This window comes from Danio rerio, chromosome 1, assembly GCF_052040795.2.
Source record: "Danio rerio strain M-AB ecotype USA chromosome 1, GRCz13ab, whole genome shotgun sequence".
Classification (NCBI taxonomy): domain Eukaryota; kingdom Metazoa; phylum Chordata; class Actinopteri; order Cypriniformes; family Danionidae; genus Danio; species Danio rerio.
Genome location: NC_141021.1, coordinates 39,050,340 through 39,065,417, shown reverse-complemented (window position 1 = coordinate 39,065,417; position 15,078 = coordinate 39,050,340). Strand labels below are relative to the sequence as shown.

General features: G+C 33.2%; 1 protein-coding gene across 1 annotated transcript in view; it reads right to left on the bottom strand.

Annotated features, from left to right (window-relative positions):
• Positions 1 to 275: 275 nt before the first annotated feature.
• ednraa (endothelin receptor type Aa) overlaps positions 276 to 15,078 on the bottom strand; it is a 37,720-nt gene continuing 22,917 nt past the window's right edge. Inside the window, 5 exon segments of the mRNA NM_001099445.3 lie at positions 276 to 1,562; positions 4,412 to 4,520; positions 7,383 to 7,516; positions 9,235 to 9,387; positions 11,409 to 11,607. Coding sequence (NP_001092915.2) covers positions 1,428 to 1,562; positions 4,412 to 4,520; positions 7,383 to 7,516; positions 9,235 to 9,387; positions 11,409 to 11,607 — 730 coding nt within the window. The 3' untranslated portion in view covers positions 276 to 1,427.

Genomic DNA, 15,078 nt, shown 5'->3' with positions numbered 1-15,078 from the left:
GTTTTAAGTTATTAGAAATCTGTCTATCTGCCTTTCATAAAAAATGTAAATCCTTGGTGTGATTGCAGTGCTAAATGGTGGTACTTTTTTGTATTTTATTTTGTGTGTGTGTGTGTGTGTGTGTGTGTGTGTACATATACACTCACATGATAAAAGAAACAACCAACCAAACAAAAAACATAGTTTAACATTTTAAATGTATGTTGGGTAACTTCTGATTACTTTCATGCGTCACTGCTGAACACTTAAATAAATAAAAAAAACACACACTAACCTTGAGCTTTTGAACGAAGGTACATTTTTTCTACCACAATATACAGAAAAATAAATCAACTTAAAATACAGATGAAATACAAATACTGAGGCCATTAAATATCAATAATATTAAAGTGTATAAGGTAAATAGCATGTATGGGTCCTGTTCACAGAAAATTCACAGTGTAAAAATAAAGCAATGTTTGAATCACTTTTTTGGATTACAGAAAGCCTTTTCCCGTGCCCTTATGCTCTCTTTTTTTTTTCTTTATTTCTTTTCTTTTACTATAACCCAGCATTTGTTGCAGTTGGATGCATTCCTAGAAATTACTCTTAAGTCCCACCAAGGTCAAAGTTTCACTTGAATCCTTAATGCTGGAACAGAATCCATCTGCTACCCTTCACATTTGCTGTCTTGTGTTTATGCTTGATTTTGTACATATTCATACACACGCACACACACACACACACACACACACACACACACACACACACACACACATGCACACACACACACGCACACACATAAAAACTCATTTAGCACTCAAACACAAATCTTCATTTTCTTCCTAAAGAGAGGTGACGTCCAGCGCACAATACAATTCACTTAAGAACTAAACAAAGATATAGGCAGGAGGTGACCTAAAGGTTCCTGTTTAAAAAAAAAACAAAAAAAAAAAAAAACTGCATTTTTGAATATGCTAACAATAACAACCGGATGCTGAATATGAAGGATTGGCTGCCTCCTCAGCAGAACGCTGGGAGTTTCTTTGGCAAAGTTCACAGGAGGGAACCAAAAAAAAACTTCACTCTTCCTTTTTTTGACTTCCTTTCTCATCGGACAGTGACGATCCTGACCGTGTTGGTTGTGCAGTATTTACCCAAGGAAAGCATGTGGAGCCCTTGATCAGGGTTCATTTGTAGCTGTTAGGTTCAGCTGCATCCTGTTGCTGTTGGTCTTCACTCCCACCACTTCTCACACAGCAAAACAACACTCCCGAAGTCTAAGAAACAGCTGTTGTGGGAGACTTTAAATATATCAGGTCCATTGTCTGGTCTGAAGCTGTATATATATATTAAAACAGCTTGATGCGCCAAGCACAAGGCCTTTTAGTCTTATATAAATGTTTGTATAAATGTTTTGTAAGGCATATTTGTTTAGAACGTTCTTCTCAGTCGCTGTATTTCCGGACTCTGTCGGTGTAGAGGTTGCCGGGCTCATGGTTTTTGCACTGAATGCTTGTGCCGTTCACTGGACCTGAACTGGACACCTGGTTGTTAGAGTAACACCAGCAGCACAAGCAGGACTGAAAGAGTGATAGAAAACAAAGTACACTGTTACCAATTTTTTTTAATATGTTAATACGCTAATATGTTAATAATTTTTTAAGCTGTTAATATGCCTAGTAAATTACTGTATATCAATTACGATCAAAAAAAAAAAAAAAAAACTTACATAGTATTTACAATTACAGCACTATTTATCTTGCTGAATAAGTGTTTACAGAATTGTATGTATATCTTTACTTTATACACTATTTTTTCAAAATGCAACTTTAAAATACATCCCACAAAACTGCCCTACAGTAAAATACAGGTCATATTTCAGTTAAATACCATGTAATTTACAAAAATCATTTGCAATGTATATAAAATCTATAAATAAATTGGTTCATAAATGCATACATTAAAAAATGTATACATTTTATACATAAATTTAGTGCATTTTTCAAAATTATTTCTTTTTTTTTTTTAAATGTGTACAGCAAAACACCAACATCTTTTAACACATTCAGTATATAATGTAATGAGCTGTTGCTTCCATCAATCTTTCTAGAAGAAGATGAAGCCTTTATACCCTCGTTTCGGATGCTCTCACGGCAAAACATCTGTTTAGTTTTATCATTCGTGTTGGACTTGTAACTTAGCAGTTCATGGGAATCTTTTAAAAATATGTACACTGCAAATAACCTAAACAAAATTCAATGTTTGTGCTAATTAACAGTTTGTATTTTATGGGTGTTTTCTTTTTTTCTTTTCTTTTTTTAAATTCCATTATTGGATGTTGATCTTTAGTGTCAACATTTTTATGATGATGAAAATTAAACTCCAGTTTAACTTTGATTGATATTTTAGTAGTTTGATAGCAACACTCAAACATTTTTGCTGCTTGACCAATCTACTTTTTTAAAATGAATTGAAACAACACAACTCTTAAGGTTTTTTTGGGACACCTTTAAATGTTTTATGTGTTATCCACAATTCCACAATTTGAAAAGTTAACATGATCAATTTGTGTTGTGAAAACATGAAGGAATTGTATTGAACCCAGGATTTTTTTTTACATTGAATACTGTGAATTCATAAAAATAACTACAATCTCACATTTGATAACAGTATTGGTTTATTGTAGGCGTTGTGTTAAATTCAAACAACATTTATGTGACAGTTCACCCAAAAAGGAAAATTTACTCAAAAATCATTTACTTATTCACTCAAAATAATAATAATAATAATAATAATAATAATAATAATAATAATAATAATAATAATAATAATAATAATAATAATGATGATGATGATGAAGTTTATCATTAACTCTTTGTAACCTTTTGATTTTATTTAATTGGTCAGTTTTTAAAATGTATGTTGTCAGATTTTTTAGAATCAAACTAAATCTGTTAAAATAAAATACTATTAGACTTAATCAGTTTGAACAAATGTATATGGTATAAATTTATAAAGCTGTAGAAAAAGCCAGATCCAATTAGTTAAATTCTGTGAGATTTGTGAGAATTTACTTAATAAGGCAAAATTGATGCAGCTCCATACTCCACACAATAGTGTGTTTTGAATTAATAAGAATATAAACCCCATTGGATTTACTGTTATTAAGTCTTCTTCTCATTTGTTTTATTTATGTTTAACCTAAAAATATCAATCACATAAAGTTTATTTAGTTTAAAGTTAATTTAAAGTTCAATTATGTTAAATGTACGTGATCCAATTTGCTGGAAATTTCTTATGTTACGTCTAAATATATATTTTTAAGCAACTCAAAATAGGATTTTTAAAGAATGTTAGAAACCGATAACCATTGAATTTCATAGCATAAAAAGTACTATGAAAGTCAATGATTACCGGTTTGTAACATTTCTCAAAATAACTTATTTTGTGTTTGACAGAAGAAAGATCCTCAAAAACAGGTTTGTGACAATTGAAGTGTGAGTAAATGTCAGAAATTTCAATATTGGATGAACAATCCCTTTAACATTTTAATACTTTTCAAATATTTCATTTCCAAACTTCCACCATACACACGACAATCAACATTATAAAATGTTATCAGGTTGATATTGATTTTAAATATAGAACTCATTGGACATTTTTATTTTAGGAGTAATAGAGCTATGCAATGTTAAAAAGTCTTTGTCAGAAATGTTTCCATAAGCACTTTCTTTTCACAACAAGGCTTGACAGTATTATACGTACATTAGTGCACTTAGGCATTGTATTCGAGGGGAATGAGTTTAAATAAATCTGTATTTCTTATCTGCAGCACCATGTTTGGCCACAGTAAATCAACTTTCAATATTTCTCTTGGCCTGACCCCATCTCTTGCACAAATCACCAATATGCTTGATACCCATGAACTTTGACTTGGTGTTGTTGTTTTGCTTAACTCACAAACACTTGAGCTGCATTGTATCTTTGGGATTGTCCTCATTATTCAAAAAAGGCCACTCTTTTGTGGGTCTGGCATCACTTTCAGTAAACTAGCAAGACAACCAGAACCAGACATAGCTTCTCTCTCTCTCTCCCTCTCTCTCTCTCTCTTTCTCTATCTCTATCTAAATTGGTGTTCTCAAGGAGCTTTAGACTCAATTTTTTATAATTCTAATGCTTTTTTGTAGCCTAATGTCTGAATAATTATGGAATTAATTGGTAATAAACAAAATTCTCTCTCTCTCTCTCTCTCTCTCTCTCTCTCGTTCTTTGTTTCTTTCGCTCTCTCTGTCAATGACTCACAGGACAGTAAATCAAAAACAGTTTGCTGATAGAATGCGCTGTTTTCAGGTTTTGCCAAGACGCAAGGAAAAACATTTGGTAACAGTTTGTTGTGAGTCTGTTTTTTATGAAGGAATAAACAACTCACCTTAAAGCAATTCTTGAACTTCTTGCTGACAAAGTAGAGGATGATGGGGTTGATGCAAGAGTTCACAGTCGCCAAGTTGATACCAAAATAATCCATGATCAACAGGAAGCTGTGAATTTTAAGAAAAGTCATAAAATCTTAATCTTTAGGACCTCTGGGTCTTGTACTTGTAAAATTTTAAAGAATTGGTTCAAGTCTTTTTTTTTTTTTTTGATTAATTAAAATGTACACTGTAAAGCCCAAAAAGTTATGGTAATTCAAACCATTTGAGGAAACTGATTGCAAAAAACTATTTAAGTTCAAAAACTAATCCCAATGAGTACTGTGAACTTAATCCATTCGAGTAAATGAAGCAATTTGAGCACAGTAAAACCCAATAAATGAAGAGAACTCAAACCAACTGAGTCCTGTAAAACCCAATAAGCTAAGGCAACTCAAACCGTTTGAGGAAACCGATTGCAACAAGGCATGAGTTAAAAAAAACAATCTGAGTACTGTGAAATTACTCTATTTAAATTAAAGTAATGAGGTGTTTAATTAACTCATTACCTTTAACACGGAGTTCAAAACTCTTTTCAAATAAGTAGAATTAAATTTTAAGTTATTACACTTATTTCATTTGATAAAGTCAACTGTTGGGTTTTACAGTGTATAAATAATTATAGATTTGTATCTATAAATATGCAAAAACTAAAGTATCCCATATTTTTTCATTAGGGTTTTATTAATTTTTGTCTATGTAAGAGTTTTGCAAAATAACCTATTCTAAAAAACTAATTTACAGACATTGTATCACAGCATAACACGAGATAAAAATTGTGAGATATCTTCTATTGAGAGGATACTATTTTTATTATCAGGAAAGATGTCTGTGGGTCAAGTTTATGGGTCTGTTTGTTCAATCACATCTCCTGATATACAGAGAATTAAAATCAAATGGGAAGAAGAGTTAGATACTGCTATTGATGAGGAAACATGGGTTGATATTTAATCTAATGGTAAGAAAATATCTGTTTGTACACGTTTAAGAGAAATACAATATAAATATATACATACACTTCTAATGTGCCTATGTGTTTAAAATGTAAAACTGGTGTAGGTACTTTAACACATTGTTTGTGGTCATGTGACAGACTGCAAAGGTTTTGGTCTTTGGTGCTGAGGGAAATGGAAAATATCTTTAACATGCAGATTTTGACCCAGTTTCATTGACTTTGGGTATCCCTAATGGACGCATTTTTTTCATCAGCTAATAAAAAAAATTGTGTAATACATTAACCTTTGCTGCCAGAACAAATATACTTAATTTTATTAATAATAAAGATTCATAACTTAAAGGTTGGCACAATATAATTTTTGAGGTAATTCCCCTGGGACACCTTACCGATGTTTTACACACACACACACACACACACACACACACACACACACACACACACACACACACACACACACACACACACACACACACACACACACACACACACACACACACACACACACACACGCACACAAAAAATAGAGTTAACTTGTTAACAAAGGTTCGGTGGTGGAACCACACCTTACTTTGTCTCCTTAACCAATCACCTACTTCCTAACACTTATTTAAGGCAGACCAGCTCTCTTGCACTGTTCTTCTTGTTCTTTCAAACCAATCCTCCCTTCCTCTATTTCCTCACTTCCCTATCACAGTCCTATAACCCTCTCTTCACTCCTAGGTTCAATCCGGGGTCCAATCATGCTACAAAAATAGTACAGAGATGGTACCAACACACTCTAAATCTCTTGGCATGTGTATGATAGGGCCCAAAGAAAATAACTGACAAATGGCATAAGTAGATTTAGGAACAAGTCCACAATCATTGAAAATAGTATACTCCACAGTGTATGTAATGGCAGTGCATGTAGTGTACAATTTGACATCAGCATCTTTGCTTAAGAAATGAGATGGAATAAAATCTCAGTCCTTAAGAACAGGATGTGGAACCTTCAGCACATAATCATTTTCAGTGTTGCAGGTGGAAATGCAGAGGAACTTTAGAAATATAAAACACCTAATCGTAGGATGCCTGATCAACCTTTATACCTGTTCACTGTTTATCCTCTCATTCTTACTTCCCTTCCCCTTCATCCCACTGTTTTCTTACCATCCCCTTCATCCCTACATTCTGACAATAAAGTCTAGCTCAAAGTGTGATGCGGTCCATGCTGGTGAAACAGAACATTTTTGGACTCTATATTTGGATTATTTGGAACCTAGTTTTTGCCCTATAATGCTAAAAGGAATAACTATTTTATTATCTGAAAAATAGCAATGTTTTTAGCCCCTTTTCTGATTTATTTGGGGTAGTCCTATATTTCATATAAACTTTTATTTTCTTTTTCCTTTTTTTTTCTCTCCATTGTTTTGTGTTGATTTTTTTTTTTTTTTGGTGTCTTTTGAAGATGTATTGTTCTGTGAAAATTTAATACACATATTTATAAAAAAACTACACACACACACACACACACACACACACACACACACACACACACACACACACACACACACACACACACACACACACACACACACACACACACACACACACACACACAAAAGCACACAAAAACTAAGGCGTCAAATCTAAACAGTATTTTTTTAATTATTAGTATTATTTATTATTTATATTTTACTTAATGTATGATAAAAACTCATCTTGAAGAATTATTGTTTTTATTATTATTATTATTATTATTATTATTATTATTATTATTATTATTATTATTATTATTATTATCATAACCCAATAAATCTTTAAGTTTATGCAAGGGGTATGTAAACTTATGAGTGCAGCTGTATAAACACTTCAGAATGTAAAGTATACATTTTATGTCAGGGCAAAAAAAAAAAAAAAAAAATACAGCATGGAAAAACAGTGAAAGAATGTAGGGCATAGAATAAATCTGTCCAATACTAAGAGTCACTCACTTGAGCAGGTCACAACGTCTTTCATCGTTTGGAACATAAACCATTTTCTTAAGCAGTCTGCTGAGATGCAGAGGGAACCAGCAGAGAGCAAAGATCAGCACTAAACAGAAGACGGCTTTAGCCACTTCACGCCGCTGCAGGACAGACACAAGCCATTAGAACATGTAGTGCATTTAGAGTTGCCACTTTCAATACAAAAAAAAATGCATACTGCAGCAGGGGGGCACATCCCCAATCACAGGCCCAATTGCATGCCAGAGAGGAGAACATACTAATAAACCTAATTTTAAAGGGTGGAATTGACAACAGATTTTGGCTAAAATATTTGTCATTATTTGCAGTAACAAGAATCCAAACATAGAAACAGCACACCAACTAACCACAAACATTAGTTAGTAAAGTTTTCAAATAGCATATTTCTAATTGAAAAATATAAAAAAGTTGCAATTTATTTTATTTTACTTTAAAAGGGAGATATTGTTGTTTATTAATAATTTAAATGTAATGTTTCATGTAATAAATTGATGGTTATGTGCCGGACTTAACCTTAACTACAACCTTAATGTGGTCGAGTACTTTCACTTTTTACTGCTACAGCTATTTTTAGATTAGATTAAGCATGGCAAGTTTATTTCTAGCACATTTCATACACAGTGGCAATTCAAAGTGCTTTACAAGAGACAAGTATAATAAAAAAATAATAAAGGGATTAAAAAACAATTAAAATGTGTTAAAACAGGTTTTAAAAGAATGAAAAAAAAGGAAAGAAAGATATAATAGTGCGATCTGTGGGACATAGAACAGTGCTGATTTAGTAAAAGCACAGCTGAACAATGTGTTTTAAGTCTTGATTTGAACGTACCTAATGTTAGATTAGATTAGATTCAACTTTATTGTCATTACACATGTACAAGTATTCAAGTCATCTGGTGAAATTGTATTCAAATGGCAATATATACCACAAATAACTACATATTAGAATGTTAGATTTGACAGATATCAAGCAGCTGTAACTGAAATGCAGAATTTTTAAAACAAAAGTGTTTTTAAAACCACAATTACTCTCTGACTGGTCCTCTGGACTATTGTGTATTAGGCCCTGATTTGTACACCCATAATACTATTACACAACCAGTAGACAGCAAGCATGTATCCCAGCAAAATATGTGCATGCCCAATGAGCATGAATGGTCACAAATAATGCACTTTATATATATATATATATATTTATCTATATATATATATATATAGATATATATAGATATAGATACCTTATTTCTTAAATGCAGTAAAACACTAGTACAGTTGAGGAGTGTTTTCATTCTAAAACACCTTTATAAAAAGTAAATGTACGACTGTAGAGCAGCTCAGTCTATTTATGATAGCAATGCAGAGTCAGTTTAACAATCTCTCTGCTTTTACGTTAATCATTGTCATCTAAATGAATCCAACACATGCTGTGCTCAACGCTGACTTGTTGTACGACTGATGAACGTACAGGAATTCAGATCAGCACAGTGTCAGCACTACCGTTTACTGCTTCACTAACGAGAAGCTTATTATGAACGATTATGCAAAACTATTATGACAGTAACCAAAATGGCACACTTTGGATCAAAGCCTGAAAGCAATACACACATATACACACTCTAGGGACACCTGAGGCTTCATTTATTATATAAAATAAGGGGGCATGATAGGTCCCCTTTAAGTGCAGAGTGATGTCATAAAAACATTGATTCTTATCAGTGGAAGTGAGAAACTGTGAGATAATTGTTTATATACAGAATACAGACATTTGCTGTTCTGTAAGTAACACCTTGCTTTTTATGACAATCAGACTTTTCTTTACCTGCTTAAGGTGTTCACTGAGGGCGATGCGAAGGCTTCCATCTCTGTGATGCAGCATTTCACAGGTCATGAGTGTGTAGAAAATAGCCGTGCAGGCCAGAGGCACACAGAAGTAGAAGCCAAATAACCACCAATCTTTCCAATACACATAGAACTGAGTGCAGAAAAAAACATTTTTTTAGGAAACATTATGCTGAATATTTATGGTAAACAACAAAAATATATCATGCAGTGTTACAGACACTGAGAAATCATGTAAATTGAGTTTTCCCAATAATTAGTTAGTAAATGTGAATTTGACAGGTAGCTAGCTGTCAGTAAAAATAGCAAAAATTGAGCTGTGAAAAATTCTGTTCAAGACAAAAGTATTGTCGCCTATCTACGTTTTAGAAACAATAAATAATAACTTGACTTCTAGTTAATCATTTGGTATCAGAAGTGGTTTATATGAAAGGCAAAGGCCTCAAGATTACACTTATTTTACCAAAATAAAATATGATCATGTCTTGATTTTTAACTATTTCATTAGGACAGTAAGGTCTGACTTTGCTTAGACAAAAGTCTTGTCACTTAACAGAAATAATGCACAGTATAGAAAATAAAGTCATGGTGCAGTGGAAAAAGAATTATTATGGTCTATGACTCCCATGAGCTTGGAGGACTGCATCCATACACCTCTGCAATGACTCAAATAACTTATTAATAAAGTCATCTGAAATGGCAAAGGAAGCGTTCTTGCAGGACTCACAGAGTTCATCAACATTTTCTGGATTCATCTTCAATGCCTCATCCGCCATCCAATTCCATACATGCTCAATAATGCCCATGTCTGGTGACTGGGCTGGCCAATCCTGGAGCACCTTGACTTTCTTTCATTTCAGGAACTTGGACGTGGAGGCTGAAGTATGAAGGAGTGCTATTCTACCGAATAATCTGCCCTCTCCTGTAATTTGTAATGCTATGTGCAGCAAAAATGCCTTGATACCTCAGGCTGTTGATGTTGCCATCCACTCTGCAGATCACTCACATGCCCCCATACTGAATGTAACCCCAAACCATGATTTTCATCAAACTTAACTGATTTCTGTGAGAGTCTTGGGTCAATGTGGGTTCCAATAGGTCTACTGCAGTATTTGTAAGGATTGGGATGCAGTTTAACAGATAATTCATCAGAAAAATCTACCTTCTGCCACTTTTTCAAATGATCAACTAGAAGTCATGTTATTATTTGTTGCTCTTACAACTGGAAACAAAGACAAGACTTTTGCCAGTTAGTGTATGTATTTGTTTTTTCATTCACTCATTTATTCAAAGTGTTGTTTATTAATTCTAATATTGATTGAATGAATTATAGTTTATTTGGTTGATCGCCATCTTTGCCATCATATAAATAAATCACTTATTTGACTGTTTTTTCAGTCTTAATCAGGTAACCTTGCTTATAATAAGATCAAACATAACATTTAAAAATGACTAAAATATACCAAATCTGTGAGCCATGGAGCGTGTTTGCTAACATATCCATTAAAATGTATGGGACACTTTACATGTATAAGACTACTAAAATTAAAATCATTCATTAATTTTCTCTCCGGCTTAGTGCCTTTATTAATCAAGGCATAACATGTAATTTAACTGAATTTTTCTTCATGCAAGTTGACGTTTTAATGAAGAGTTCAGTTATTTATTAATTTTAGCTATTAGATTTTAAAAAATCGGGATCACTGGGGGTTATAAGTTGATAATGATCAGCTGACCTTATGTTATTGCTAGGTTACAAATTCAAAACAACACTCTGTTAATTTAATCCTTATAATTTCATTTGCACTATATTGAATTGTCTGGCCTGTTGTTTTTGTGATTAATGGCGGAGTGAATGTTTCTAATCTGCACATATGGCTCTCCTTGAGGAAGATCCATCAGCTTGTAATTGCACTCAAGGTCTGCTATCAATTTACTTCTTTGGACCCAAACAAAAGCAAACGAAATCTCTAGATATCACCCACATGATGCTTGATGAAGAAAACTCAAAGGTTTTACTTTTATCCCACTATTTTTTTTCAGGATTAAAGTTTGCAGAAGATCACAGAAATGCTGCACAAATGCTCCGTTTATTGGAAAGTGTTTAAGAGTGTTTTGGGAAGGAAAGGAAAAGACCATCTGGTTGAAACCTACATTCATGAAGTCGGTTTCAGGCTTGAGCATGCAGGTGCGTATGGTTTGATTATTGTAGGTGAAGGTGATCATGTTGAAGACCATTGCCTCAGGTACTGCCAAAATAATGGACAGCACCCAGATGGAGAAGATCTCGATGGCAGTAAGAAGAGGAACGCCGACCCCCTGCACTCTGCTCCAGGAGGCTACAGCCCTGTACCTGATTGAGACATGCAAAACATACAACCATGACCAAACATTGTTGATCTGTTTGATCAGTTCAGACCAGAGTCATATTGTTTACAGGGTGTTGTTTCTAACTTTTCTTTAGTGCTGGAGACAACAATGACAGCGGTGTAATAACAGCGGTGTAAATAAAGGGCGTTGCTTATAGTGATACTTTTTAAAGTAACAAATAATCAAATTAATTGCTGTTTCCCCGTTACAATGACAATACCATTATGTTACCATAACTAAGATCACTGAAGCAGTTTTCATGCAAGCAGTGTCTCTCTCAGCAATAGGACCTCTGTTTCTCTGGGGTGTGTGTGTGTGCTCAGGGCCAGTGATGATGATTGGTGTGTCTGTGAACATGGTGTAACCGAGAACAAGATGATTGGCTTAGATAGAGTACATTTCCATTGTTTATCAATTAGAGCCAGAGTAGTGCGAGCATTTACACACAAGCACACGCACAGACCAACGACCGGGAGTCAGAACAACAACAAATCCAACAAGTTGAAAGGTAGCTTTTGCTGGAAATATAAGCACTACTTTTCCCTCGTTGAGGTGAAAGGCAAGAATGTTTATGTATCATTCAACTTTTGCTCAATCTTCTGTTTGCCCTATGTATAGGGCCAGACAGAATCTTCAAACATTTTTTTCTATTTCTACGGAGAATTTTGTAAAAGTTTGCGGATTTATGCAGAAGCAATAGTTACTTTCAATGGTAATTAACACTTTTATAATTATGTAACTCAGTTACTAACTCAGTTACTATATGTGAGATGAAACTAATTTCTCTTTTAAAAGTGCCATATGCTGCATTGATTTAATCATTTAAATTGCTCTCTGATAACTACATAGTAGGTTTATGGCTTCAGTAAGTTCCAAAAAAAAAAAAAAAAATCTCCAGAAATTGTTTAATAAGCTCATTTATAACTCCATAAAACACCCATAGAATCAGAAGGTCAATGATTGACCATGTATGGTTTGTTTCATGACTATTGTATTTTGAAGCTATAATGTCAAAGAAAACACAGCCAGAACTTAATTTGGGGTCACAATTTCAAAATAAAAGTCCCACATACGGAGTAAGTGAAATATACACATAAAAATATCTAAGGGAAAAAAATGACTGCATATTAGTTGGTGCACTCTTGATGATGTGGCTGCTTGTCTGATTCGGATAAATGACCTAAAGTAGGCATACATGCAAATGAGGAGGGCATGGCTTGTGAGTCTCATCACAGTTTTTTTTTTTTTGGTCTTCTGATTGGCCCGTTGTGCACCTAGGTTTTACACTTGTGGAATTTACATGAGAACAAGGAAACAGTGGTGTCAGAGACTCACAGTATGCACATTTCATTATACTGGTCTTTTATTATTCTACTATGCCTTCATTTACCCAGATTTTTCTTATAGGGCACCTCTAAAGGAACATGCCCAACACTACAGGCAACCCACACAAAACTTTTTGTTTTGTATATTTGCATACAGATGAAGTCAGAATTATGAAACGCCCTGAATTATTAGCCCCCTGTTTATTTTTTTCCCTAATTTCTGTTTAATGGAGAGATTTTTTTACACATTTCTAAACATAATAGTTTTAATAATCCATTTCTAATAACTGGTTTATTTTATCTTTGCCATGATGACAGTAAATAATGTTTGACTAGATATTGTTCAAGACACTTCTATACACCTTAAAGTGACATTTAAAGATGTAACTAGGTTAATTAGGTTAACTAGGAAGGTTAGGGTATTCAGGCAAGTTATTGTATAAAGATGGTTTGTTCTAGAGACCATCTAAAAATATATATAACTTAAAGGGACTAATTATTTTGACTTTAAAATGGTTTTTAAAAATTTAAAAACTGCTTTTATTTATTTAAAAACTGCTTTTATGTATAAGAATTTCTACAGAAGAAAGAAAAATATTGTCAGACATACTGTGAACATTCCCTTGCTCTGCAAACATCATTTGGGAAATATTTTAAAAAGAAAAAGAAATTCAAAGGGGGGTTAGCAATTCTGACCTCAACACAAAACTGCGTATTTTAAAAAAAAAATATTTGTTGTCGAATATAGCCACCTCATCCAACAACTATTTTATTTTCTCTCTAATAAAATATATTGTACAGTTGTGTTGTGATGCCATTGCAAATGATTCATAACAAATTAATCCAACTGAGGTATATTGCAAATCTGTTGGACTGATTAAATGAAAAAAAAATTGCAAATCTGCATCAATTGAGTTTTTTTTTAAAGATTTGTTTCAGTATAATAGATAGAAAACATCCAAAATCAATTTTAGGCATTAATTTTATTACATATTATTAAGTAAAATTGCAATATATATTTAATTTTTTTAAAATGCTTATTTCCCCTACACTTTAGTAGCACATATATCTATATTGTTATAGATTTTACTGAGAAATATGTAGTTTTTTCCCTCATTTTATAAATTGATATAATATATACTCATACTGTAAATAATTCCAAAAAACATGATATTCTACTTTCTTTATCAATTACTCTTATAAGTAAAAAAAAAATAAAAATAAATAAATAAATAAACAATGCAACTAATGCAGTATGTTAAAATGTGTATGAATGTAAACATAGGTATTGACATGACTATGCTATAAGTAATATTATTTATCCATAAACTTTTCTGAGGACATGGCAGCAATGTGAGCTCAGTCTTCGCTGAGGCCATCTTCCAGCCTAAACCACGGCGAATGAAGCTCTGCACAAGACTTTTGGCCAGCGTAGAAATTAAAATGGTCCTGCCCAACTGAGTCTGGTTCTCTCAAGGTTTTTTTTCTTCACTCCCATCAGGTGAAGTTGTTTTTCCCTCTCCGCTGTCGCCACTGCCTCGCATGGTTCAGGATTGGTAGAGCTACGCATCGATGAATTGGCTCTTCAGTGTTTGAACTCTCAGTAATGATTAAATCACACTGAACTGAGCTAAACTAAACTAAACTGAACTTAAACACTAAAACCTGAACCACACTGTTCCAGTTACTATGACCATTTATGTGAAGCTGCTTTGACACAATCTACATTGTAAAAGCGCTATACAAATAAAGCTGAATTGAAAAGCTGAATTGCTCTTTGACTTGAAAAGTCTTTCTTTTGTTGTTGTTAATATGTAATCTATTATTATTAGTAGTAGCAGTATTAGAAGTAGTAGTATTTTTTGTTTTCACACAGGTTCATTAATTTGTATTTGTTCAATATTATATAACTTTTTTGTTGGTCTTTAATCATTTTTATGTTGGTCCTTAATTGTATGTATATTATATGACTTTTTATTATGTGTTGGTCCTTAAGCTGACTTGTAACCCAAGCCGGGGGCTCGTCCAAAATGAGAAAAACAAATTCTGCTGATACTCCTGGTCTTTTAAACTTCACTTCATGTGCACTAAACATCTCTGACCTCCAAGAAGAATGTTTAAACTTCAAC